The 26,369-nt window shown below is 51.2% G+C and overlaps 1 protein-coding gene across 4 annotated transcripts in view; it reads left to right on the forward strand.

Moving 5' to 3' along the window:
- The window catches only part of GPR107 (G protein-coupled receptor 107), a 68,883-nt gene that overhangs the window by 17,898 nt on the left and 24,616 nt on the right, over window positions 1–26,369 (forward strand). For all 4 annotated transcript variants that reach the window (XM_045043893.1, XM_045043894.1, XM_023242851.2 and 1 more), the window contains exons 2-13: window positions 4,554–4,676; window positions 5,253–5,303; window positions 5,558–5,637; window positions 6,394–6,533; window positions 9,505–9,542; window positions 10,989–11,045; window positions 14,225–14,335; window positions 14,661–14,794; window positions 18,741–18,816; window positions 20,865–20,938; window positions 21,315–21,432; window positions 24,248–24,378. In XM_045043893.1, coding sequence (XP_044899828.1) covers window positions 4,611–4,676; window positions 5,253–5,303; window positions 5,558–5,637; window positions 6,394–6,533; window positions 9,505–9,542; window positions 10,989–11,045; window positions 14,225–14,335; window positions 14,661–14,794; window positions 18,741–18,816; window positions 20,865–20,938; window positions 21,315–21,432; window positions 24,248–24,378 — 1,076 coding nt within the window. In that variant the 5' untranslated portion in view covers window positions 4,554–4,610. The remainder of the gene's footprint in view (window positions 1–4,553; window positions 4,677–5,252; window positions 5,304–5,557; window positions 5,638–6,393; window positions 6,534–9,504; window positions 9,543–10,988; window positions 11,046–14,224; window positions 14,336–14,660; window positions 14,795–18,740; window positions 18,817–20,864; window positions 20,939–21,314; window positions 21,433–24,247; window positions 24,379–26,369) is intronic.

Consider the following 26,369-nt stretch of genomic DNA (forward strand, 5'->3'; position numbering starts at 1 on the left):
AGAGACAGACAGACAGACACCGAGCATCCCAAGTAGGCTCCGAGATGCCAGCACAGAGCCCGATGCAGGGCTCAAATGCACGAACCATGAGATCGTGACCTGAGCCGAAACCAAGAGTCAGACGCTTGAGCAACTGAGCCACCTCAGTGCTATTGATTTTTGTATTCTGCAGCTTTAAGGAATTCACGTATTAGTTCTAACAGTGGAAGCTTACTGTTTTCTATATAAAATAGCATGCCATCTGTAAATAGTGACAGTTTTACATCTTCCTTTGTAGTTCGATGCCTGTTACTTGTTTTTCACGCCTGATTGCTCTGGCCAGGACTGCCAGTACTGTGTTGAATAAGCATGGTAACAGTGGGGAACCTTATTTTGTTCCCGAGCTTAGAGGACAAATCTTCCACTTTTCCCTGTTAAGGATGATGTCAGCTCTGGGCTTGTCATTTATACGGCCTGTATTATACTGCGGTGCGTTCCTTCTGTACCTGATTTGTTGAGGGTCTTTATCATGAAATGATGTTGTATTTTTGTTGGCTACTTTTTCTGCGTTTATTGAGGCGATCATAGGATTTTTTTCTCCCTTCATTTTGTCATTGTGACGTATCACATTTATTGATTTGCATATATTCAGCCATCCTTGCATCCTGGGGGTGAATCGCGCTTGATCGTGGCGTGTGATCCTTCCGTGTGCTGTCGAGTTCAGTTTGGTCGTATCGTGTTACGGAGTTTCTCGTCTGCGTTCATCGGGGATATTGGCCTCTACTGTTCTTGTCTTGTAGTGTCCTTATATGGCTTTGGTTTCAGGATAAAGCTGGCCTTGTAAAATGGCTTTGGACATGCTCCTGCCTCTTCGGTTTTTTGGGAAGCAGTTGAGAGGGGTGGCTGTTAATTCGGCCTCAACTCTTTTTCCTGTTTGATTGGTCTCCTTACTCGTTGTTAGTTTGTTCAGATTTTCTCTTTCTTTAGGAGTCAGCCTTGGGAAGTTGTGTGTTTTTAGGAATTTCTCCATCTCTTCTAGGTTGTCCAGTTTGCATTTAATATCATGTCGTGATTACCTTTGCATATTGGGAGGCAGTAGGGTGAAAATGGCTTTCCCGTCAGATCTGTGTTGCAATCCCAGCTTCACCACTGATCGTCCCTGTTGTCTTGGGCCACGATTTCACCCCTGAACCTGTGTCTGCGTCTCTACCGTGGAGCTGCCGCTCTGAATTACACTGGGCTGGGTGAGGATGGGATGCCCTGGGAAAGCCCTCGGCCCGTAACCCGTTTCTCGAAAGGTGTGGAAAATGTGGAGTTATGCTGTTACGAATGTTTAAAAGGAAACTTGGAGATTTTAGAGGAGTATTTCTCAAAACGTGGTTTCTGCATTATAAGTAGCCGTGGTGTATGTTAAATATGATGATTTGTGTATTTTTACCATAATTTTAAAAATAATGGAGGGGCACCTGTCTGGTTCAGTCGGTTAAGCGTCCGGCTCTTGATTTCGGCTCGGGTCACGATCTCGCAGTTCATGGAATCGAGCCCCGTGTTAGGCTCTGCGCTGATAGCGTGGAGCCCGCTTGGGATGCTCTCTCTCTCTCCCTCCCTCCCTCTGGCCCTCTTCCACTCGCACGTGCACACGCACGCTCTCTCTCTAAATAAAAAGCAAAAATAAAATTATTCAAAAACATGTATTTTGTGGCAGTGTTTTATGAAGTGAAATGCTAATATAAAAATGAGAAAAAACAATAAAGGAATGTAATGTTTAAATAGAAAAAACAACTGTTCTAAGCTTGCTATTGAAACATTTTCCCCCAAATACGCAGAAAATATCTTTGGTGGACTGAATGAGTTAAGCATTTTTTTTTTTTAAAACCAGGCTTCCAGGGGCGCCTGGGTGGCTCAGTCGGTTAAGCGTCCGACTTCGGCTCAGGTCATGATCTCACAGTCTGTGGGTTCGAGCCCCGCGTCGGGCTCTGTGCTGACAGCTCGGAGCCTGGAACCTGCTTCAGATTCTGGGTCTCCCTCTCTCTCTGCCCCTCCCCCATTCATGCTCTGTCTCTCTCTGTCCCCAAAATAAATAAACGTTAAAAAAAAAATTAAAAAACAAACAAACCAGGCTTCCCATTTTGCCACGTAGCATCTAAATGCTGGATAAATTAGAACAAGCATACTTGTAGGACTTAAACCTTCATGTATAATACACATGCTAAAAAAATAGTCATTATTGCCTCATAACCTGGTGAATTTCCACAACGTAAATAAACACAATTGTGCAACCACAGGAGTGTCACCAAACACTTCCGGAAGCTCCTTCCGACCCCCTCCTGTAGCCACTGAAGCCTCTTCCTCCCAAGGATCCCCCTCACCTGACTATTCCCGTAGACAATTGCCCTGTGTTTGAATGGATCGTACCTACGGCGGCCTGCATCGATAAGGCTCCTTTAGCTTAGTGTTCTGTTGTGAGGCTCCGCTCGGGGCAGGAATTTGTTTATTCATTCTGTCTCTGGGGATCCTGCCAGAGCCTGAAACCGCAGTGTCCCGAGGCGTCCGTCATATGGAGTTGAATTGATTTCTCTCCCGTGCATCTAGGACTGTGCTAGTCTTGTGCCTTCGGGAGCGTTGGGAAAAGAGGCACTCACATCATTCTCTTAGAATCCTGAAAAAGGATGTGAGCTTTGGCATTTGGGGTTTTGTGGTCGAGCCTTCCAGCGGATAACTTCTAATATCTTCTCTGCTTCTCTTGTCCTCCCTGGGAGTTCCCGTGTGCTGCAGGCTACTCTGTCCCACCCGGGAGTGGGAGTCCAGCGACGTTCTCTAAATGCACAGCTGGCTCCTAGGAAAATTAGGGAAATTCCTAGAGCCCAAAAAAAAAGACGGTGGGGGTTGGGAAGCTGCAGCCTCTGGAGCCAAAGCCTTGGGTGCAAGGAGGCAGAGGGGGTGGGGTGGTCAGGGTGTGGCTGGAGCTGTGTCCCTCTCCTTAGCCCCTAATATTATAGGACCCTCAGAGCTATAGTCCTTGAATTGATGAGTGGGCTAGGAAACATAACCCTCCTAATGGCAGTAAAGTAAGTGTTTTCGCTATCGTGTAGGGGGTTACAGTTTATGATTTTTTAAAAAAAATGTTAATGTTTATTTATCTTTGAGAGAGTGCAAGCAGGGGAGGGGCAGAGAGAGGGAGGCACAGAATCCAAAGCGGGCTCCAGGCTCCGAGCCGTCAGCACAGAGCCCGACGCGGGGCCCGAACTCACGAATGGCAAGATCGTGACCCGAGCCGAAGTCCGACGTTCAACCGACCCAGCCACCCAGGCGCCCCCAGTTTATGATTTGAATGCTGTAGACTGATCCACAGCCTCTCCTGAGGCCTTTGGGGTTTGCGATTTTAGACTCCCTCTGATGTCCGGGAGACCCAAGTCTAGAGAGAAAATTAGCACTCACGCGAAGAAAGAGCCGGCTGTGAAAGCCAACAGAGAACACCGGAAGCAGAATTAGAGCCCCCAGAGCATCTCAGTGGATTGTAACATAGTTTATGTTTAAAACTGGAAGAAACAAAGGGTAGAATTAAAAAACATGAGCCAGAAGCAAACAGTAGCAAAAAGGACTGCAGATTGGAGGAAGAACCAAATGCAGGATTTAGAAAAGTGCTCGGCTTAGTGCCTTGCATCTAGAAGCTTCCTAATTAATGACTGTTAGCTTCTGAAGGTGCTCAGTAGGCACGTGATTCTCAACATAACACTCCTGACTTACCCAATATGCACTGTCTTCATGGAGCCTCCGTTCTAGAAGTATTCCCTAGAGCTTTTGTTCTTTTTGCCTTAAAATGTATTGACTTGGTTGAGATTGGAATCCCAACCTTGAGATGGCTTCAGGCGGCCGTGGTAGCACCTGCCCACGTGTCACAGTTTCAGCAGATCTCAGGGCTGTCCTGTCCGAGACATCGCCCTCCACCCGGCTAGTGCCTGGATTCCTGCTGCATAAGGCTCTGTTTCCTGAAACCCCATCGTGTGTGACATCATTTTAGATGCAGATGTTAAAAAATTGTATCATAGGTCAGAAAAATAATGTCAGGTGCCCTTCATCCTCCCGCAGTGGGAGGAGCCGGGTAGGGGCATAAAACTCTCATAGGAAGATTTATATAAATGAGTGTATTCTCGGAGCACCTTTGGCCACTTTTCCCCTCCCCCCTCCCCTCCCCCATCATGTTTTGAGTGCCTCCTGATGCCAGGCCTTGTGCTAGCGGGAAGCTTGTGAGGATGACTAAAACATTGTTCCTCCTTCCCGGGGAGTCACATTCCGCTTGACCACCAAGCCTGCCCCTGGGGCCCTTACAAATGCACGGGCATGAATTGAATCTATTGTCTGCCTCTTTCTGCAAAACTGTTGATATCTTATGAATTTCTGATGAGTCTGCTTCAGCTTTTGGAGCAGGAAGGTATATGTATTGTGTATATTGCCAAGTATACGGAAACGTGAGCTAGCTAGCTAGATACTGTAGTTTTTCAAGCAATAAATAGGTTAAATAAATCAAGTTAACTTCTCCCTTTCACTAATTCCACCACGGCAAATCTTTCTAGGACGATGTGAGGCATAAGGTTCATCTGAACACCTTTGGATTCTTCAAGGACGGGTACATGGTGGTTAATGTCAGTAGCCTTTCAGTGAATGAACCTGAAGGAGCCACAGACAAGGACACAACCGTAAGTGCCTTCCAGGATGTCAGGGGCTTTACCCATTTCTGTTGTGTAGATGAGAGCTTCACCCCCGCCCCCCCCCCCCCACTTAAATATGAAGTATCCCAATGTAGAGAAAATTAAACTTGGGGAGTGGGCATCCGATAGTTTTATTTTTTAACACTTAAGTTGTAATTCTTTTTTTTTTTAATTTTTTTTCAACGTTTATTTATTTTTTGGGACAGAGAGAGACAGAGTATGAACGGGGGAGGGGCAGAGAGAGAGGGAGACACAGAATCAGAAACAGGCTCCAGGCTCTGAGCCATCAGCCCAGAGCCCGACGCGGGGCTCGAACTCCCGGACCGCGAGATCGTGACCTGACTGAAGTCAGACGCTTAACCGACTGCGCCACCCAGGCGCCCCACTTAAGTTGTAATTGTTGAATAATTTTTCGTAACTGGGGTTGCTTCTTACAAAATGAATGCTCAGAAGACCAAGAGAAGGCTAGGCCAAAGAAGCGCCTTTTCTGCTCCTTGAGTAAGAAAGGTGTGGATGCCAAAGCACTGTGTGGACACTTACCTCTGCCCTTTCCCCCCCTCTTAGATTGGATTCAGCCTGGACCGTACAAAGAATGACGGGTTTTCTTCCTACCTGGTGAGCATCCCTTGCATGACCCGGTTCCCCTCATCACTTTGAGCCCAAGGCGCTGGGTGGGAGCCTCCTGCTTTTGTCAGTGCTGTGTTCCTGGCGGTGGGGGCTGCTTTGAGTCCCTGGCCTCTCTGAGCACCCACAGCTGTGTGGTCTGGGGCGGAGCACGGGTCACTTGCTTGCCTTGGTCCTGAAAACTTTCTGTTCTTATTCTGACGTGAGTGAATGAGATGATGTACCCCCGGGGCTTCCTTTCTCAGGATGAAGATGTGAATTACTGTATTTTAAAAAAAAAGTCCATCTCCGTCACCCTTCTAATCCTAGACATCTCCAGAAGCGAGTAAGTAATTGCAGTGTTCCTTCAGTCCCATCCTAGAGGAGACTTAGGGGGAGTTGGGTAGCTAAGCTGACATTCGCGGAGCGTCTACCAGATACTGGGCCGAAGGCAGGACGTCAAGAACATGATGAGGGGGACAGAGGCGCCGCCCCCGAGAAGCGTGCAGATTAATGACGGAGACCCAACGGCAATACACGTGGTCACGGCAATATAGAGGGGAAGTAGGGCGGAGAAACGGGTGACTTAGAGAAGAGGAGGGAAGGCTTCAGGCAACCGTTGGCTCCTTGGCAGGACGGGGTCTGCTGAGCGGGGAGAAGGGAGGGAATGCACGTTCGGCAGGCCACGCATAGCGCCCACTGCCCCTCACATGCCCTCCCAGAGTTCCCTTTAACATCTTACTTGGTTTCTTACCCCTCGCTCCACTTCCCTTGTGCGCCAATTCGTTGAACACATTTTAGACACTAAGGGGGAAAATACGTTCATCAGAGCCGTGTGGTCGCTAGGAATGTAAGCTTCGGAGTGAGAATGTCAGGTCCTCGCCCGGCTGCTCCCGGCCTCACCACTCTTGGGCAAGTTATTAACCTCCCCAAGCCCCCATTTCAGCAGGTGTACAAAGCAGACAGTAGAATCCACATCAGGGACCTCGTAAGGCCTACCTGAGATGATGGGTTTAGACCCCGGGACAGTGTGTAACACGGGGCACTCAAAGGGCCCTAGCATTCCTTTGAACTTGTTTACTTTTCTCTTATTTGAATTTAGGGTGAGAGTGAGATCTCCACCAGACGCTGGTACCCAGCTACCAAAGATCATCTTCAGCAGGGATGAGAAAGTCCTTGGCCAGAGCCAGGAGCCTGGTGTTGACCCTGTTCCAGCGGGCAACCAGACTCAGCAGAAACAAGGTAAATATAAGGTGGAGAACAGCATTTTCTTTACCACCCTGCTTCGTAGATTCTTCTTTGTCCCCAGGTAAAAACCACACACAGTCATAGCATTATTTTATTTTGGAGGTTGTCCAAAAATAAATAACCATCAAAGAAAAAGGTGGAAACTGGGGGAAAGGAGAAACAGAACAGTAATTTGTCTGACCTTGTTGTGTTAGAATTTTAGTATTTCTGTTTTCCTTTTCTTTTCTTTTCTTTTTTTTTTTTTTTTTTAACGTTTATTTATTTTTGGGACAGAGAGAGACAGAGCATGAACGGGGGAGGGGCAGAGAGAGAGGGAGACACAGAATCGGAAACAGGCTCCAGGCTCTGAGCCATCAGCCCAGAGCCCGACGCGGGGCTCGAACTCCCGGACCAAGAGATCGTGACCTGGCTGAAGTCGGACACTTAACCGACTGCGCCACCCAGGCGCCCCTCTTTTTTTTTTTTTTTAAGTTTATTTTTGAGAGAGTGAGAGAGAGCCCTTACACAAGTGAGGAAGGGGCAGAGAGAGAAAAACCCAAGCAGGCTATGCACCAGCCCAGAGCCCACTGCGGGGTTCGAACTCAGGAACTGTGAGATCATGACCTGAGCTGAAGTTAGAGGCTTAACCGACTGAGCCATTCAGGGGCCCCCGTATTTCTGTTTTCTTCTGAGCTGTTTCCTGGGTGGGTCTAGAACATTTGATTTTTATTTCTTGTAAAAATTCTTTTAATGTTTATTCATTTTTGAGAGAGACAGAGTGCAAGCAGGGGAGGGCCGGAGAGAGAGGGAGACACAGAATCTGAAGCAGACTCCAGGCTCTGAGCAGTCGCACAGAGCCCAATGCAGGACTCGAACCCACGAACCGTGAGATTGTGACCTGAGCCAAAGTCGGAGGCTTAACTGACTGAGCCACCCAGGCGCCCCTGATGTTTAAAAGTCATAGTCATGTTTGTAATTTCCTAAGCATCCCTGCTCACTCAACTTTAAGATAGTTCATTCTTACCAGCCATCCCATTATATGGATACTGTAACTTGCTCAAGCTTTCCCCTTAAGGAGACATATTTCCATTGTCATGCTATTATAAATATTGCTGCACTGGAGGTTCTTTATTTTAGAACTTTGGTCATTTCTAGAACTTTCTTTAGGATGGGTTCCCTGAACTGGAATATTCGGTTCCAAGGATAGGAGTCCTGAGAGAATATTGGTACTATTTTCAGCTCCTTTCCAAATGAGTTGTATGAATTGATACTCCTTTTGGAAAATATATAAGAATAGTGCCCACATCACCTTGTCCTAGCCAGGACTGGGATTTTGGTGTACGTTTGTTTGTTTTGGACCCAAAGTAAAAGGCAAACAGGACTCCTGCTTGGGTATTTACTCTTAACTACCGAGGTTGCCCTTTTCCTCCATATGTTGATTAACCAGTTTATATTTATTGCCTCTTTTATTAACTGTCAGGTTTATCTGATAGTTTAGTTCTTAAAGAGAACTTACTCTTTATTATTGACACTTTTTTTTCTCAGTGTGTCAAAAACTCTAGTCCCAATTAAAAGACATACAGAAACGTTACCTTTGCGTGATGGTGCAGCTTAGTGTCTGCGTACCATTTCCTCCTCATGCTGGTTTCTCATGCTCACGTACACATTCGCTGCACGGAAAGTATCCTTTCCCTACTTTTATTTTGAAACTCTCTCCCTATAGCGAGGTTGAGATCCTGTCTTCCCCATGAAGATATCTTAAATAAAAATAAGGCCCAGATGCCCTCTCTGTTCCATGAAAGAAGCCATTAGCAATCTTAACACTCGCTGCTGTCGGGAAAAAGCATCAATTATGCTACTGTTATTTGCTATGAATTTTTCCATATGTGTAAATAGATGTCACACACACACACACACACACATATATATATATATACACATATTTTGTTGTTGTTGTTGTTTATTTATTTTGAGGGGGAGAGAGTGTGTGTGTGCATGCAGAAACAGGGGAGGGGCAGAGAGAGAGAGGGAGAGAGAGAGAAGATCCCCAAGCAGGCTCCATGCTGTCAGCACAGAGCCCGATGTGGGGCTGGAACTCAGGAACCATGAGATCGTGACCTAAGCCAAAATCAAGAGTCGGATGTTAACCGACTGAGCCACCCAGGCGCCCCGTGTGTACATATTTTGAAACAATGATCTGTTTTTAATTTTTTTTTTTTTCAACGTTTATTTATCTTGGGGACAGAGAGAGACAGAGCATGAACGGGGGAGGGGCAGAGAGAGAGAGGGAGACACAGAATCGGAAACAGGCTCCAGGCTCTGAGCCATCAGCCCAGAGCCCGACGTGGGGCTCGAACTCACGGACCGCGAGATCGTGACCTGGCTGAAGTCGGACGCTTAACTGACTGCACCACCCAGGCGCCCCTGATCTGTTTTTAAATGTGATTACTTAGAAAATGAGGAAGGTCACTCCGTGTGGCATCTCTGGCAATAACATACACTAGATTATTCAGAGATGAGTTTCCCTGTTGGGACTGAATGTTATCCTTTGTTAGCATTTATAGGGCGCCTGGGTGGTTCAGTCAGTTAAGTGTCCGACTTCCGCTCAGGTCATGATCTCGCGGTTCATGAGTTCGAGCCCCGCGTCGGGCTCTGTGCTGACCGCTCGGAGCCTGGAGCCTGCTTTGGATCCTGTGTCTCCCTCTCTCTCTCCCCCTCCCCTACTCGTGCTCTCTCTGTCTCTCAACACTAAATAAACCTTAAAAAAAATTAAAAAGAGAGCATTTATAAGCTCCAATTTGCTGCTTCTGCAATTGAAGAATCGTTTTAGAATCTGAGGAGTTGGCATTCTACAAGATAGCATACGGCCTCGCCTTGTTTGTTTGATTTATTTGATACTAGACAAGCGAGAGCCTCATAACGTGATCTGTAATATATCTAAGAGCTGAATCATGCAGTAACATCTTTTAAATGTTTCTGCTTCTAGACGGTGGAAAGTCTAAAAGAAGCACGGTAGATTCCAAGGTAAGAACTGACCACCCACTGCTCAGCTTTTCTGCGTATATTTGTAGCTGTGTGTATATGTGTGTGGCTGTACGTATGTGTAAGTGACTGAATGTGGGGATACGAACGTGGGTATGAATGTATAGACATACACGTAAGCAGGTACACACAGGTGCGCGTGCCTACTCCACGGGGCGTTGCTCTCTGTCGGGAGAGCTATTACTACACTGGATGAATAAGCATGACAGGTGCCGGGCCCCGGCCTGTGGGAAATAGAAGGTGTGCCTTGGGCAGAGAGGGGGATCTTAGATAATATAGGTCCAGACAATAGAGGGTGTTTATTGATGCACCCAAAATAGGAAGTCCTCAGGAGTTCTTGGTCAGGAAAGACTGATACAGATGGTGTTTGGGGCAGACGCTGCCCTGCAAGTAACGTGCAGAGGAGCCTGGGAGTGGGGGAGAGTGGAATCAGGAGGACCCGGAAGAGCGCCCGCTGTGAAAACACACGGTGCCCTGACAGCGTCGCGAGGGTCTGCAACCAGAGCAGAGCCTTGGGATGGGAAGTAAGGGCTGGGGGCGAGGCAGGGGAGGGAGGTGTGTATCTTCTACTGTTTGCAGTAGACGAAGAGGTGGTAGAAATCGCAGAAGGAAAAATCGGCAACGTTGGGGTTTGGGGTATCTTGAATTTTCAGCGAGGGGGCACCCAGACGGCAGCGCTGCGTCGGAACCGATGCGTTGAAGGGTAATCGTCATGCGGTTAAGTGCGCGCTTTGAAAAGTTTCGCGCTAAGCGTCCACCTGTGAACCCGCCACCACGATCGAGACCGTGCACCCATTCACGGTCCTGCAGGTTCCTCCTCCCACCCCCGGCAACCACCGATCCGCCTCTGCAGATCAGTGACGCAGAGCTTTGTAGAAGTGCCTTATGCAGCACGCGCCCCGGTTGTCGTCTTTGACTCCGCGTGACCGTTTTGAGTTCGGCCATGTTGTTGGCTGTATCCGGAGTCCCTTCCTTTCCGTTGCTGAGAACTTGTCGGTTGCGCCGATGGCAGTAGGCCGGTGGTTTGAAATCGGGAATGGCGTCCAGGTGGTGTGTCGGGGTGTGACCTGGGCAGGCATCCGTAGTCTTGCTGAAGCCAGAAGAGCAGAGATGTGCTCCGGGGTGGGGGTGGGGGCGAGATCGGGAGGGCAGGGGCAGGGAATAGGGGGTTACCGGGGAGGCAGAAGAGACCGCAGGGAATAGGAAGTAGGTGAGGAGGAATTCCCATTCTCTGGGAAGGGGGATCTGAGACATCTTGAAAGGATGGTGAATTTTATTTTCAGAGAGCTTTTGAAGGTCAGCCAACTCAGGATTTTTTTAAAAGGATGTGTTTTTGGTTTCGTTTTCCCATTTCCATTTTTATGAGCATACACTTTTTGCCAGTGTCCTCCTAAAACAGGCGATTGTGTTTTGTTTTTTGTTTTTTAGGCCACGGGAGAAAAATCCTTTTCTGTTCACAACAGCGATGGGGCAGTTTCTTTTCAGGTATGTATTCTCTTTGAGTCCTCTCCGTAGGATTTATCCCTACAGCGTAAATGGGTGAATTTGTGAAGGAAGTTTGAGTTTAGGAACGATAGTTTAGGCATGCTACACATCGGTCACTCGAACGCGGTCGCTCTTTCCCTGGCAAACCTACAAGGTGGACACGGTTACCCACCGCTTACCAGATCATGTCTCTGAGAATGAGCCACTTTGTGAATGTCCAGCGTGAGTGACAGGGTCCAGATTCCAGCCCACGTCTGCCCGGCAGAATTCTGTACCTAGGAAGACCTGTGGTGATCATTGACGATGCTGGTAGGATTTGAGAGATGAATTCACCGGGGCCCCTAGGCCTTGAGTGACCGGCCCAGCTGGTCCCGCTGTTCGGTGCACGAGAGCACGTGTGGCAGCCTTACAGCCTTGGATGGGGTCCAGCGCCCACTTACTAGGTGCTGACCTCAGACAACTCAGTTAACTCCTCAATCTTGCTCTTCTGAATTGCTCTTCAATGCATCGGTTCCAACGAAGCGCTGAATTTGTAAGAATCGCTGTCTCTTTTCTAAGCAGTTTTCATTAATTGAGGTCTAATCTGCTTCGAGTGAAACGCACAGGGCTTACACACGCAATTTGATCAGTTCTGGCAAAGGCACGCTCCCATGTAACCCACTCTCTATCGAGATTTCCGGCATTTTTATCATCTCAGCGCCCCCCCATCCCTGCATCCACTGTCCTGATTTCTTTCAGCAAAGATCATTTTGCCTCTCTAAACAATTTTATACGTTCTTTAAATTTAGTACCTCCAGGTTTTAGTAGCTACTTGAGAACCTCTGGACGCTCGTCTGCTCAGAACCCTTGGCGGCTTCCCATCTGCCTCAGAGCAAAAGCCTCGAGCCCTTCCCGGTCTGCAAGGCCACGTGGTCTGGCTGCCGTCTTGTCTTTGACCTCGGCTCCTGTTTTCTGCTCCAGCCGCGGAAGCCACCTTGCTGCTCCCTCCCAGAACCGATCAGGCCTGAGCCTCTGCTGTGGCTGTGCCCCCTAGTGGGAGTGCTTGTCCCTCAGAATCCACATGATTAATTTCTTCCTCTTTCAAGCCTTTGCTCGAATATCATCATCTCGTCCAAGCTTCCTCCGTTCGCCCTGTTTTAAATGCAGCTCCCTTCCTTCCCCTGTCCCTGCAGGCTTCCCCTTTGCACTTTTCCTTTTTCCAACCTGCTGTGTACTCTGCTTATTTATCATGAGGATGTTCTGTTGCTCCCCTTAGAAGGTAGCCATAAGGGAGAGGTTTTTTTTTTTAAGTCTGTTTTATTACTGATGTACGTAAAGTCCCTAACCTTGGGCCCGGCCCATAATAGGCTGTGTCCATTAGTAATCACGGAGCCGAGTAACTGGGTGCCAGGCGTTGCGCTGAGTACTTACACGTTGTCGTTACCCCAGTTCGTCCTTCCAGCACCTCTGTGAGGCAGGCACTGCTATCATTCCCCTTCTACAGATGAGGAGACTGAGGCTCAGAGAGGTTGAGTAACTTGTCCAAGGGGAGGATTCAAACCCAAGTTTGTCTGACTCCAAGGCCCATGTGTTTAACCACTTTGTTCACTGCCCCCTTAAGAAGATACGAAAGGTACTTTCCTTCTTTCCTTCTCTCATTTTAAAATGCTTGCTAATACAGTAAGCTTTTTGAAATTTCTCTAAACCGTTTCTTTAAAAATCACCAAGGAAAGAAAACGTGGTGGGATTTACACATTTGTCACTTACTGGCGCTCTGTGTCAGGGTGAGTGTCGTGGGGAAGCAGCTTGTGTGATGGTTAAGAACGTTAAGATAAACAGTTTGTAGGGTTCTCGGGGTGCATGCGACAGGCAGTGGATGGCCAGTCTGCCTTCTCTCAGGCTTCCCTTCTCCTCGTAAAGAAGTCGGTACGTGACCCCTTGCCTTGCTGTTCGCTAATTTTGGACAAGGCAGTCACTGTGAGCCTTTCTACCCCATCCACGGAGCAGGGATGATAGCTTATCTGCCTAAAGCAGGAAGGGGACCGTTAGGCCTTATTCCTACTCTAGAATATACATTCGTGTTTGATTTTGTTTGCCGGTCAGGAGCCTCCTGGGATCGGCCATGATATTTCTGCTGACTTTTTTTTAGAAATTTCTATTTCTTAGAATCTTCATGGGCATCTTACTTTTGGAACTAAAAGTTACCAAGACGTTAAGAGTTTTCTGGCTACCTTGCGTGGACTAAGACATACGCTCTGACGTTGACAGCTGAGCTTGGGAGATGATTTAACAAAGGAATCATTCCAGCTTGAATACCTTCGGTCTCTTATTTCCGTCTTCTTGTCAGATACCTGTTTTTTTCCCTATCCTGTCTAAGTGGACCTTTGTAACCATCAGCGGGGGCCAGAAATACAACAGTGCCAGCACCCCAGAAACCCCGTGTGACCTTCACATCCCTTCCCAACTGTTACGAGAGATGTTATGGCCCCGTCAGTTCCTCGCTTCTCCTTATGGTTTATCGTGTATCTGTGTAGCCCTCAAGAATGTGTCTTAGGCTTGTAGCAAAATGCTTTTGACCAAGGAGTCGTATTTTCTAATCTTATCTACAAAATGTCTTTGGATTTACGTTAAACTCCGTTTGAACACCTGAAACATGCAAGAAACAGGAAAGTGTGCAAATGTAGAAAATACGGCCTGTGTCCCTGTTGTCTGAAATCACAGGTATACATTTTAACGAGGGAGTGTTCGTCCTCTGCCTTTTCAAGTAGCAGGCGGGCCTCCTTCCTTTTTCGGGAGTTTTTTGTTTGTTTTTGTTTTTGTTTTTAACCTAAAAGAGCAAGGCGACGTGTTGACTGAAAAGTAGGTACCTGCATCGTAGGTCATCCCTGCGGCCCCCAGCCACACCTCCCACAGCTGGGGAGTCTGTGACAAAACCAGGGTGGTAGGGAGTGGACCGTAGACCCCAGGTAGTGGGCACACGGGTACTCGCCAGCTACTTCCGTCCCCTTTCCTGTCGCCTGGACAGAGACCGAATCGCAGAGGAAGAAAACACCTGTTTGGTCTCTGCCCTGGGGGAATTCGGTTAGGTAATTCGTCTGTCTGTATTTGTTTCCGCCCTTAGCATCCCTGATTTCTTCCTAAGATTTAAACACGTTGCCGGGGATCTGGCATTCTGAAATCTTTGTCCTCTCCACTTACAGTTTTTCTTTAACATCAGCACCGATGACCAAGAAGGCCTCTACAGTCTTTATTTTCACAAATGCTCCGGGAACGAATTGCGGTCTAGCGACGAGCTCTCCTTCAGCCTTGATGTGAGTACTGCGCAGAAGGTGTTCCACGTAGGTTTTGTCAGCCCCGTAAAACGTGAGGCATTTGTTTCTTTGTAAGAGTGGGTTTTAACAACCCTTAAAACGGAGTCGGAGAAAAAAATGGCCGGAATCTCACCTCTGCAGAGGATTCCTAAGCTAGAAAATACAAAGCAGTTTGGGGTGTTTTTACACTTTACGCTGTGCGTTAGGAGTGTGGCTATCTGCCGGTACTTTCTTCGGCCCGAGTGAAGCAGCTAAGGCGACAGACTGCTGGCTGTGGGGTGATCTGTTCTTGAAAAAGAAAAAATTAATCTCACGTTCGTTGCAGATTGAGATCACAGAGAAGAACCCTGACAGCTACCTCTCGGCAGGAGAGATCCCTCTCCCTAAATTATACATCTCTATGGCCTTTTTCTTTTTCCTTTCTGGGACCATCTGGATTCACATCCTTCGAAAACGACGGTAAATTGTTACTTCCTTGAGCCATCCAGCCTAGAGTATGTTGAGATGTGTATAATGTCACCTTTTGCTGGCTTCTGTGCCTGGGGGGCATTGGCTCTAGCAACCCTGCCCTCTTCAAAGGGCATCTTCCCTGAAACAGGGAGACTTTGCAGTGTGTGGGGGGGCTTGGCATGCCGTGGTGTTTTCTTCCCTTTGCTTTGTTTATTTCTTTATGTTTAAGATTTGTGTTTAACATTTTTATTTGTTTTTGAGAGAGACAGAGCATGAGCAGGGGACGGGAAGAGAGAGAGGGAGACCCAGAATCTGAAGCAGGCTCCAGGTTCTGAGCTGTCGGCACAGAGCCCGACGTGGGGCTCAAACCCACAAACTGTGATCTGATGTTCTGAGCCGAAGTGGGACACCGAACTGACTGAGCCACCCAGGCGCCCCCCTCCCTCTTTGCTTTGTTTAAACAGCAGATCCAAGTATTTTGATGATTCAGGGGCTGTTTGTTCATGAGGAGGATGAGAGTGGCAGGGCGCCACAGCCTGGCTGAGAGCGTAGCATTACTGCCCGGTGCTCGATACTGCCCGTCTACCGGGCAGAGGTGTTGGCTTCCAGAGACTTGCCACTGGAGGAAAAACTTCAAAGCCCACCTGCCCGGCTCTTGGCCTCTCTTCTGAAACCCGAAGGCTTTATCTGCCTGTACTCGGTTCTTGAAGGGAGCAGCTGCACGTGTGTGTGGGACCAGCGTTTAATTCTGTCTCCTTTCCCCCAAAAAACAGAATAAAATACTCCTTTTCAGTTAGAGAACAGTGTGAGCATTTGTTACATAAGATCTGTAAACTAAGTAAAGGACGGTATATGCATATGGCATTGTAACGTGGCGTCATTTAAATTCATAAGATAATTAGGCATCCCAAATACGGAATACCTCTTTCTGTGGAGCATTGGGCAGAAATCGAGACCTCTTCGGTCCCCGGGGGCCCGTCTTCTGGCAGACATGCTCAGCTGGGGTAGCGAGCTCGGGCCAGGGCAGTGCAGGCTCCGGTTTGTCTTAAGCTTTGGATTGATGGGAGGAGCCGCTCGTCTCCTTGTGAAGGACCGTGCATGGTTGTGTTTGGGGTAATCAGTCAGGTGGCCATTCATAAGAAAACAAGAATCGTAACCAATTCAGGCTATAAAAAGGTTTTTCAGCGAAGTGTTGATTCTTCCTTTATTAGAAAAATCAGAACTGGGACTCAGAGACCCAATTCCAGGTGTAAACACGGACCGCTCCCACCTCTGTGTCTCGCTTCACTCCCTGGGCCACAAAACTGGGGCGGGGTCATTGCCCTGCCTTCCTCTGAGTGTCTTAGAACCTTAGGTGTGTTGTGTGATCCCCCCCCCCTTCTCCCCAAATCCTGTGCGCCAGAGGACTTTGCAAATCAGGGCACTATGCAAATGCGAGGTGCATACGAAATACCTGAGCAGACAGGTGCTCAGGGGTATTTCAGTTTCTGTTTATTTAGCGATGAGACCGTCCCTCTCGCTGGTCCGCTTACATGAGATGACGGTGAGTTTTAACTCTGTGGCCAGAAGAGGCGCACCTGCTGCACGCAGCACGTGTGTAGTTCACGGCACTTCGCGTGGAAGGGGAGGACAGACGGCCGCTCGCTTTCCAGTGCCTGCTCCCTGCCCGGTCCAGCGCTGGATGCGGGTTCTGTCCGCTCACCTTCCACCTCCTGGAGGTGGACGATGCCCCATCTTCAGCAGAGGTTACTGGGGGCCGAGAGGGGTGAAGGTTGGCAGGGTAGAACCCGTGTTCGAGCCAAGTTACTGGGGCTCTCTTTCGAGCCTCTTCTCCCTCCCGTGTCATCACCGCCCCGGCCGCTGGCGCTTCGAGCAGGATTGCAGGTTGAGGGGGCCGGGGTGTGTGAGCAAGCCGTCTCGGCAGCGGGCGGTTCTGCGCTCTGGGTAGATGTCATCGCCACTCTGGAGTGGCAGACTCGTCCGGCCTTGACTTCCTTTTTGACCTTGGAGTAGGTAGGCCTCGGAAGGGAAAGGACCAGGGGGAAATCGGCCGGAAAGGGAGCGTGCGTCAGTTTGTGACACACCCTCCCTATCGGTCTGTGCCAGGCCCCTGTTCTTCATTTCCCCTTCGTCCCGACCCCCGACCCCTCTCGGTCCTTCCCAGCTGGTCCGGTGCACGTGATGTGTGTTGTTGGGCGTGGGTGTGTTTACTGTTCCTGCGTATGTTTGTGACTTTCGTAAACCATGCCAGCTCTAGTACTAGCTGTTTCAAGGCCTAGTCACACTACCGTGTGTCCATCCGGTTCATTCAGTTTTGGCTACCCCATAGTGCGCATCCCCACGTTTTACTCACCCATCGCTTTGGTGAGGGACCCCTCCCGCGGCCTCCCCCCCGCCCCGGTCCCCCCAACCGTGTTGTCATGACCTCCCACCCCCTCCCTGGCCTGTCCCCTTATGGCTCCGTGCAGCCTCTGAGGTGCGCTCCCAGAAGGAGGTGCACTGGGCAGGGGGTAAAGTCTTCCTTAATTTCATTAAGCGCCCGCCACCAGGTGGCCCGTACCAGCTTCTATTCCTGCCAGGGGTGCAAAGGGTTCCTGTTTCCCCAGACACCACTGGCATCTTAGTTTTGGGTATAAACTGGTGCTTCATTCTATTTTGCATTTCTCTGACCACTAGTGACGTGAAATCTCCTTCCGGGGCCTTGTGAACCATCTGGGTTCCCCTCCTTGTGACCGTCTCTGTGCTTTGCACATTTTCTTTGGGTTTTCTGTCATTTTCTTGTCGCTTTACATGAGTTTCTTGCATAGTTTGGACATCGATCCTTTGTCTGTCCCAGACATGGCAAATTTCTTCCCCCAGTCTGTTAAACTTACCTGTGGTATTTGTTGTTGAACGGAAGTCTTCCATATTAACAGAGTCAAAGCTATCTAATCTTGGGCGGGGCTTCTCGGAAGAAGCCTTTTCCTACTCCAGGGTCACAAAGGATGTAAGTTATGTTTGGCACTGAAATCCATCTGGAGTCCTTCTTTATGTAAATGTGAAGTGGGGACACAGCTGCACGCACACACGCACACGCACACACAGGATTGGGCGGATTTTCCCCATGCCAGTTATTAAATGGTCCGTCCTTCTCCAGCCGGTTGGCTGCCCCTCGTCTGTCGTGGGCCAAGCCTCCATACGCGCAGGAATCCATTTCCAAGCTCTCGGTTCTGTTGGCTTATTTGTCGGACGCTGTACCCCTTCCACACTTTTTGCTGCTGTGGCTTCGCAGAATGTCTTGATGTCTGAGAGTGTGACTTTCCTCCGTAGCTCTTATTCAAGTCTCAGTGTACTTTTGTAGTTTTAAATCTGTCTCCAGAGGCGTCTTGTGTCCCATTAGGTTAGTTCCTAGGGTGAGGTCGGAAAGGGTAGAGGAATTGAATGGTGGGCAACCCGAAGGTGGGCGAGTACCTGTGTAGGCCTGGTGGTGGGAGTGGGCGCTTCTCCCCACTGGCCGGTCCCAGCCCTGAGGGCGAGGGGACGGGGCACCACCCCGGGGCTCTCCCTTCCGCCCTGCCCGCCTCCGGGCCGCAGCCCGCCCCTACAGCTGCACCCGCGCCCCTTCTGCTCTCCCAGGGAGAGCTCTCGCCAGTTCCGTAGATCCCGCCGCCTCGTTCTCGCCTCTGTGGCCTTTCCAGGGTGGTTTCTGGGCACGAGGCTGGCCAGCTGTGTGGATTTCCATCTTCTCGGGAACTGGAACTCGTCCTGTCTGGCTTCAGTGCCTGACGCTGCTGCGGTCACGGCACAGACTTGTGCGCGAGAGGCGACTCTGGGGCTCCGTCGGGTCTGTTTCTGCCGGTGGAAACTAGGTCTCAAAAAAGGCTTCGTGTTTCTGGTTTGCTTAGGTTGTATTTACTTCTTCCTTGTAAGTGTGTCTGATGACTGTCTTTTAATTCTTTCTTTTCTGTTTTTATAGGAATGACGTATTTAAAATTCACTGGTTGATGGCAGCCCTTCCTTTCACCAAGTCTCTTTCCCTGGTGTTCCACGCGGTATGTATTAATACTTTGGGTCATTGGGGCGCCTGGGTGGCTCAGCCGGTTGAGCGTCCGACTTCGGCTCAGGTCATGATCTCATGGTCTGTGGGTTCGAGCCCTGCGTCGGGCTCTGTGCTGAGGCTCAGAGCCTGTGCTCAGAGCCTGGAGCCTGCTTCGGATTCTGTGTCTTCCTCTCTCTCTGACCCTCCCCCCTTCATGCTCTGTCTCTCTCTGTCTCAAAAATAAAAACATTAAAAAAAATAAAAAATAATAAAAATAAAAAAATACTTCGGGTCATTTATGAAATGACGTGCTGTGCCTCTAATCAGGAAAAATGAGTTGGAAGGAAGGGGGGAAACAGATTAAAGAAGTCCTTTTGTCACGGAGCCTCCTTTGGTACGGGAGGGACCATCACAGGGATGAGTCATTACACCCTCCCTGACCTGGCCCGAGACCTCTTCTAATACTGCCTACGTTCCCAGAGTTTTCCTAGAACGCTTCCTTGCTTCCTTGCTTTCATTCCCCCCCCCCTTTTTTTAAGTCCTTTCTTGGGATTAGAGTGCCACCTGCTGAATTATTTCCGCGATTTTACTTTTCTAAACATCTTTCCCATTTGATTGGAAACATGTTCCCATTTGATTTGAAGCCCAGTGTTAGCATAACTTCTTCAGGGGGAAGTGATGCCCTAAACACTGAGGCGTGTGAATCAAGCTCGCACTTTGCCTAGTTAGTCCAGGTGCGAGCTGAAGTGAGCCTGCCCGAGGGAGGAGTGCCACAGCCTGCCGGGTTTCTAGGCCCCTGAGGCTCCTGCGGCTGCGCCTCTGAGGGCGATAGCATCCAGACATGCGCTCTCCTGCAAGTACAAGGGTTGTTGTAGGCGTCGTGATGTGTCCACTTACAGTCTCTAGAAATGACAGCCGTCTGGATAATTTCCCATTTGGATCTGAGTTAAAAGACTCTTTCTGGGGCACCTGGGGGGCTCAGCCGGTGAAGCGTCCGACTTCAGCTCAGGTCATGATCTCATGGTTCGTGAGTTTGAGCCCCTCGTCGGGCTCTGTGCTGACAGCTCACAGCCTGGAGCCTGCTTGGCATTCTGTGTCTCCTTCTCTCTCTGCCCCTCTCCCGCTCGTGCTCGCGCTCTCTCTCTCTCTCTCTCTCTCAAAAGTAAACATTAAAAATTTTTAAAAATTCTTTCTGGAACCTTCTAGATGATGAATGGCAGGATCCTTGAGTCACTTTAGTATCTAAGTAGCCATTTGTGATAGAATGAAGAAATTGCTGTCAGCGTTTGTGAGTTGTGCCAGGAAGCATTTTGGGTGTGCTTCTGAAACCTGCCACTTTATTTACTTAAAAAAAAATTTTTTTTTTAATGTCATGTATTTTTAAGAGAGAGAAAGCAGGCACATGCCAGCTGGGAAGGGGGCAGAGAGAGAGAGGGTGAATCCCAAGAATTGCTAACAGCGCAGAGCCCGACTCGGGGCTCAGTCTCGCGAACCCGCGAGATCATAGCCTGAGCTGAAAGCAAGGGTCGTTGCTGAACCGACTGAGCCCCCCAGGCGTCTCTGAAACTTGCCACCTCAATTGACATACATTGGTGGCTTTAAGTAGCTCTAAATTCACAGATTTCTTCAAAACAAAAACAGTTGAACCTAGATAATTCCACATGGCTTTTTTTTGCTGACCGACCGACCGACCGACCGACCGACTGACCGACCGACTGACGTATGGAATAAGCAGCTGGGGTAGGCAAGGGGAAGCTCTCAGCTGGGATCCCATAAAAACCTGTGGCCTTTGGGCAGTGGAGATTTTAAAGACCAGAACAGGCAGAAACCTGCCCCAGAAGAGGGACCTGGCCTGCGTGTTGGCGTTGAAACCTCGTGGCTGGTTTCTCACGCTTCCTGACGTTCCTATCCTTAACTGTGGACAGACAAGTGAGGGATCAGGGCGTGGGGTGGAGGGGGCATCCCCCGTCGTGAGGTCCTGTGGTGGCATTTCCTGTTTCACTGTGCACACGAAGACGCGTGGTAGGTGGACCTTTCTGAAGGACACTTCTCTGGTTGCAGATCGACTACCATTACATCTCCTCCCAGGGCTTTCCGATCGAGGGTTGGGCTGTCGTGTACTACATCACTCACCTGTAAGTACGCAGAGGGACCCGTGAACCCTTGTCGCGTGAGATGATGCGCAGGAGAAGTTGGGGAGGCCGTGGGAGCAAGAGCCCTGCCCTCCCGTGGCGGCCCTCTCTGGGTTCCTGCCGCGCCAGGGGTGTGTGGCACGCGGGTGGCTGTGCAGACGACAGCCCGGGGCCGCTGGCCTGCTCCCGGGAGGGGGCTGCCTCCGTGGGGGGATGGGCTGCTCAGGTAGTGGGGTGCACAGCGAACTCAAGAGGCGTTTCCTGAAGTTGGCTGCCTCTCTTTTCCGAGACTCGCACGCATTCGCGAACGAGTTGTGCGGCGGAACCGGCAGAGAAGGTCTGGAGAGACCGTTGGCATCTGAAATGCTTTCTTTTCCAGTTTGAAGGGGGCACTGCTGTTCATCACCATCGCGCTCATCGGCACCGGCTGGGCTTTCATTAAGCACATCCTCTCCGACAAAGACAAGAAGATCTTCATGATCGTCATCCCGCTGCAGGTAAAGGGACCCGAGTCCCGCGTGTCCTGGTGGTGTCCCGGCGCTTCTCAGGGCTCAGCTCCCAGCCTGTCCGGGAAGAGGGCGTCGGCTCACCCAGAACCGCAGCTCGTGCCCCTGGGGCTTCTCCCTCTGCCGTCTGGCCGACCCGGGCCTCGGGTCGTTGCCCCGAGAGCTGTCCGCCGTCACTCAGCTGGCGAGCGGTGTGTGGACGCCTGTGCCTTGAGTAGGGAGCTGCTGGGAAGTCCGGGAAGCTGCCGCCTACCTTCCTGCGCCAGGCTCCCCTCTGACAGAATGGTCCTCTTAGCCTTGCCCAGGCACACAGTGATTTTATTAACAGGTGATTTTAAAACCGCGAACGACACCGGTGAGGCTTCACAAGGTAGAATACTAAGCGGACCTCAGGACAGCTGTTCATCAAGCCCTTCCTGGTTCAGGACCCTGGGCTGAGGCCAGCCTTCCCCGGTCGTGAGCCCCTGGGGACAGGAACCTTGTCACCTGCGTAACAGTCTTATTGGAGGCAGACACTGGGCTTGGGGAACTCACGAGAAGCAGAGAGGGCCTGGCAGGGGTGCAGGACTGCTCTGCTCGACCGAGGAGCGTGGGTTTGGTGACACTGTTCTCGGCCGCCCTCCCTGGGGAGCACAGTGTGGGTGTGGCGGGCGAGGGGAGGGCGGGCACCTCCCTGGGCCCCCAGGTCCGCCTCCTCACCCTGGCGACTGGTGCTCTGGCAGCATTTGCCCCAGAGCCACCTCCACGTTGATGACGCGGGACCTGTGTTAGCACCAGATGAATGGTGCAGACCAGTTGCTGTAGATTTCCCAGGAGAGACTCATCACCCGAATCGGAACGATCTGGAAGGCTGCAAGGTAGAGAAGGGCCTTGCCTAGACATTTAAGGAAAGACCTGTGGCCGGCGGAAGAGGAGCAGTGGACGCGGGTGGTCTGTTGCCGAGTGAACAGAGAGGCTGAGGATCTGTGTGGGTCTCGGCTGTGGAGCTCCCAGGGCCACCTCGCCGGCCCCGGGCCAAGTTCTACGGCCTGCCAGAGCGTCTGAGCTCGTGAGGGAGGGCCCGGGGCCTTTTCCCCCAAGCGCCGCAAATGTCCCCCGCCCCCAGTCTCCCCCCCCCCCCCAGACTCCATCCCTCCAGGAGAATCTTGCATCCTCACCCCACCCAAGCTGGGATGTGATGGGGCGCGGCCTTCTGGCTTTCGCACCCCCAAGGGAGCTGAACACAAGGTTACATGGCTGGCCCTTCTGAGGAAACGGCATTTAAAGAATTGAATATAGGGAAGTTAGGCATCGATAAGCACAGAGGCCAGCCTGGGAAGGCTTTGGACGGCAGTTGGAAAGCTAAAACTATTTCTTCGTGGCCACGGGGAGCCGGTGCACAGCTCTGAGCGAGAAGGGAGAGGTGCACAAAACGTACGCACAGACCTTGAAGGACATTTTTGACATTTCGTGCCACACCAGGGAACGTTATGTCGTGTGTCAAGAGTGTCAGCTGAGGACGGAGGGAGGTTAGGGATTTAAGGTGAGAAAGCCTTTGTTTCCACTTTGTCTTCAGAGGCGGAGTCCCACGTGCAGGCGCGCAGGATAGAGGAAGGCCCGAATTGCAGAGTAATTTTTGCATTCATACCAAGTAAAGTGTGGCTTCTGCGATCATGTCACTGAAAGCTCCTAGATAGGAAAACCTTACTTTGAGATGTCCCGAATAGCGGCGTGACAGATTTTGCACTCTTTGTCAAAGTGTGCAGGGTGACCTTTACAGCACGCGAGCACAGTGTTTGGGACAGAGGACTTGTGATCTGTGCATCCACACCTACCGGAAATCTCCCAGAGAGCATCTCCTAGGTTCTGCAGAGTACTGCCGTCCCAGTGTAGCCAGGCCCTGGGCCTCTCGCAGCACACTCGTGCCGGGACTGAACCCCCAGGGCCAAGTGGAGCGGCACGTGGTCGCGGGTGCACCTCAGGGGGAAGAACTGAGCCATGTCCCATGTGGAGGGGACCTGGGTGGGGTTACTTCTAAGGAAGAGCAGCGTGGCCTCTCAGGCACTGGGCCCAAACCTGCCATTCTCGTCGCCCTGGTCTCTGATAACACCCTTTGGTACTTAAAAGCCTGTCTCTGAGAAGCGGCAGCAGCTGCCCAGGGAGAACCCGGGCCTGAGGAAACTGGGCGTCGTGGCTGAGTGCGGTGCCACCCGTTCCGGCCACCGCCTGGCCCTGCTGAGGCCCCGGAGGCCTGAAAAGCAAAGCAGAGGGTCCCAGTGGTCTGTGCTGCGTCGCAGATGCCCCCAAACACGGTGGCGATAAGCATGTATTCTCTTCACGTTCGGTGGGGGTCAGGAATTGAGGCGTGGCGGGTCCGACGGGGGCCCTCGCGCAGCGAGTGAGACCGTGGCTGGGGTCACCTCAGTCTCCACCTGCGTCTCCTGGGTCGGGAAGACTCGATGAGGTGGGGCGAGAACAGCAGGGGCTCCTCCGCCTTTTTTCCTCTGCCTGGTCTCTCCATGTTGCCAGAGACCGACTTCCCCCGAGAGGGCCAGCCAGAGGCAGTGTCCTTTGTACGACCTACCTCGGAAATCACATGGCCTCACTCGCGCCTGACTGTCGCTCAGGGCAGTCGCACGCTCAGGAGGAGGGCACAGACACCGCTCCTGGATGGGAGAGTGGAGTGTTCTGAAAAGCACGTGGCCCTGGAGAGAATGCCGTGGCCGTGGTTGGGGGCCCGCAAGCCCGAGTGCCCACCCCCCCTTGGGGCCGCTGTTGTGGAGGCCTTCCCTTGCCTTAGGGCCTCAGCGACTTCTCGTGTCCGCAGGTTCTGGCGAACGTGGCCTACATCATCATAGAGTCCACCGAGGAGGGAACGACGGAGTATGGCCTGTGGAAGGATTCTCTGTTTCTGGTAGACCTGCTGTGCTGTGGGGCCATCCTCTTCCCCGTGGTGTGGTGAGTACCCGCAGGAAGGTGGGGGGCCGCGGTGCACCCCGAGGCTCGTGCATCGGACGAGTCCGGACCCCCGAATCAGCCGTTCCCAAACCAGTCCGAACCACACGGGGCATCGGTTTCGCAGATGAGCTTCCCGGGTCCTCAGGCGGACCTGAATCCGCCTCCAGGAGCAGGAGCCTGGAGTTCGGGTCTTGGTCTTGTCCCTCCGTGGATTCCGATACAGCCGATCTGGCACCTTGGCTTTTAGCACAGCTTAGATCATAGAGAAGGGTCTGGAAATGAGCACTCAGGGGCGACATAACGGCAGCACGAATTTGGAGGGAGGAGAGTTGAAGAAATCCTGTAAACCGCTTTCTTGCCAGGTGGGCGGAAGGTGAGGAAGTGCGTTAACATAAACTAGCGAGATTCCCAACACGTTCCCAGGTCAGAGGTCTTCAGAATGGCGGGCTTCAGACGCACGTGTTGCGCTTTGATTACGTGTGAAGAAATGTTAGTGCCGGTGGTTGTTGAGAGAAGGTATCCTCATTAAATCTTAATGCCACGTGAGGGAGATTACCAGTTCAGTAGGAAGCAAGGAGAGGAAAAAAGGCTAGCAAAGATTAAACACCCTTACGGTGATCTAGGTCCGTGGCTGTTTGAAAGCGGTTACTCCTTTTGGAATAAAGTCTTAAAAAGTGGACTTACCTGTGTTGTGTTAACGGTAGAGTGGTCCACGCTGCAGTAAACTCCTATTTTTCAAGATCCTGGGGCTTATCAGTTAATCTGTCACTCCGATTACTTAGAATATGGTACCAGCGGAGGGTAATCCTCATTCCAGCCGGTTAGACTCACTCTTGACCCTTACTCCATCGTACGTGACACGTTGTGCGTACATCAGTGTAGCCGGCAGCTTCCAGAAGGTGGGGGAGTCTCCCCGATCTCCCCCACCTCCCTGCGTCGTGCCCGGGACCAGGTAGCCCAGGCATCCGTAGCAGGATGACCAGCACCGTCTTCGGGTAGAAAGAAGCGTCTTTCTGTCCGGAACAGAGTGCGAGCCCTACTCTTCATCTGCCGCCTTCGGCAGAAAGAAAGGACCTGGAGGTTTGGGGAAGACGCGGGGGAGCGATAGGGCTGCAGGTGGTCATTTCCCTCGCCTCCTTCGTTGTAGCACGAAGGGGCAGACGTCACACGGCGATGCTCTCGAGAGTGCATCTTCTGAAAGTTGCCGTAAACAAAAGCGCCGAGCACTAGAGGTAGCTTCAGGAGCGGCACCGATGACTTTGGAGCTGGCTTTGTGCCGGCTCACTTTTGAGTGGTGTGCCATTCAGATCTCCCAGGTGGGCAGGTGAGGGGGCGGGCGCGGGGGTCTCAGGAGAAAGCCCTCAGCCGGGGTCAGGTGGAGGGTGGGTGGCCCCATCTGTGAGCCCCCCTCCGCCCCCCCCCCCCCAGGCTGTCCTCATCCTTTGGAGACAGACCTTCCCGTAGCGCCTTTAATAATGTTCGTGTTCCCCTGTCTGAACAGCGATGATGGTAATTAGTTACCCGGCACATCGCAGCAGGAGAAGAGGCTCCCTGGAGGCTGCCACTTGGCAGCAGAATTCCAGACAGTGAAATACCGAGTTTGCAGGAAGCCATGTGCTCACAGGCTCCTAGACCTAGACCTGAGAAATCAACCTCCGGACTCCGTGTGCGGGGGTCCATGTTGTGTGGGCAGCAGGTGCGCTCCAATGCGGTGTCAGGGAGTGGGGTAGTTGGGGAAGTGAGAGATTTTAGGTGGAGAGAGAGGTCAAGAGCGTCGAAATGATCGCATTTTGCTTTTTCTCCTCACACCCAGGCCCCTGGCAGACCTTTCTCAGCCATTAGAGGGCGTCCTTAACGCTTGGGCTTGAGTACCGTACGCGGCCAGGTGCTGGATGTAGAGGTCACGTTGATTCGGGAGAGTGCTCCGAAACCATCTAGTCCAGCCCGTCAGCTTATGACTGAGGAATTCAGGGCCTTGAGTTACTAGTGTT

Source organism: Felis catus, chromosome D4, assembly GCF_018350175.1.
Source record: "Felis catus isolate Fca126 chromosome D4, F.catus_Fca126_mat1.0, whole genome shotgun sequence".
Taxonomy (NCBI): domain Eukaryota; kingdom Metazoa; phylum Chordata; class Mammalia; order Carnivora; family Felidae; genus Felis; species Felis catus.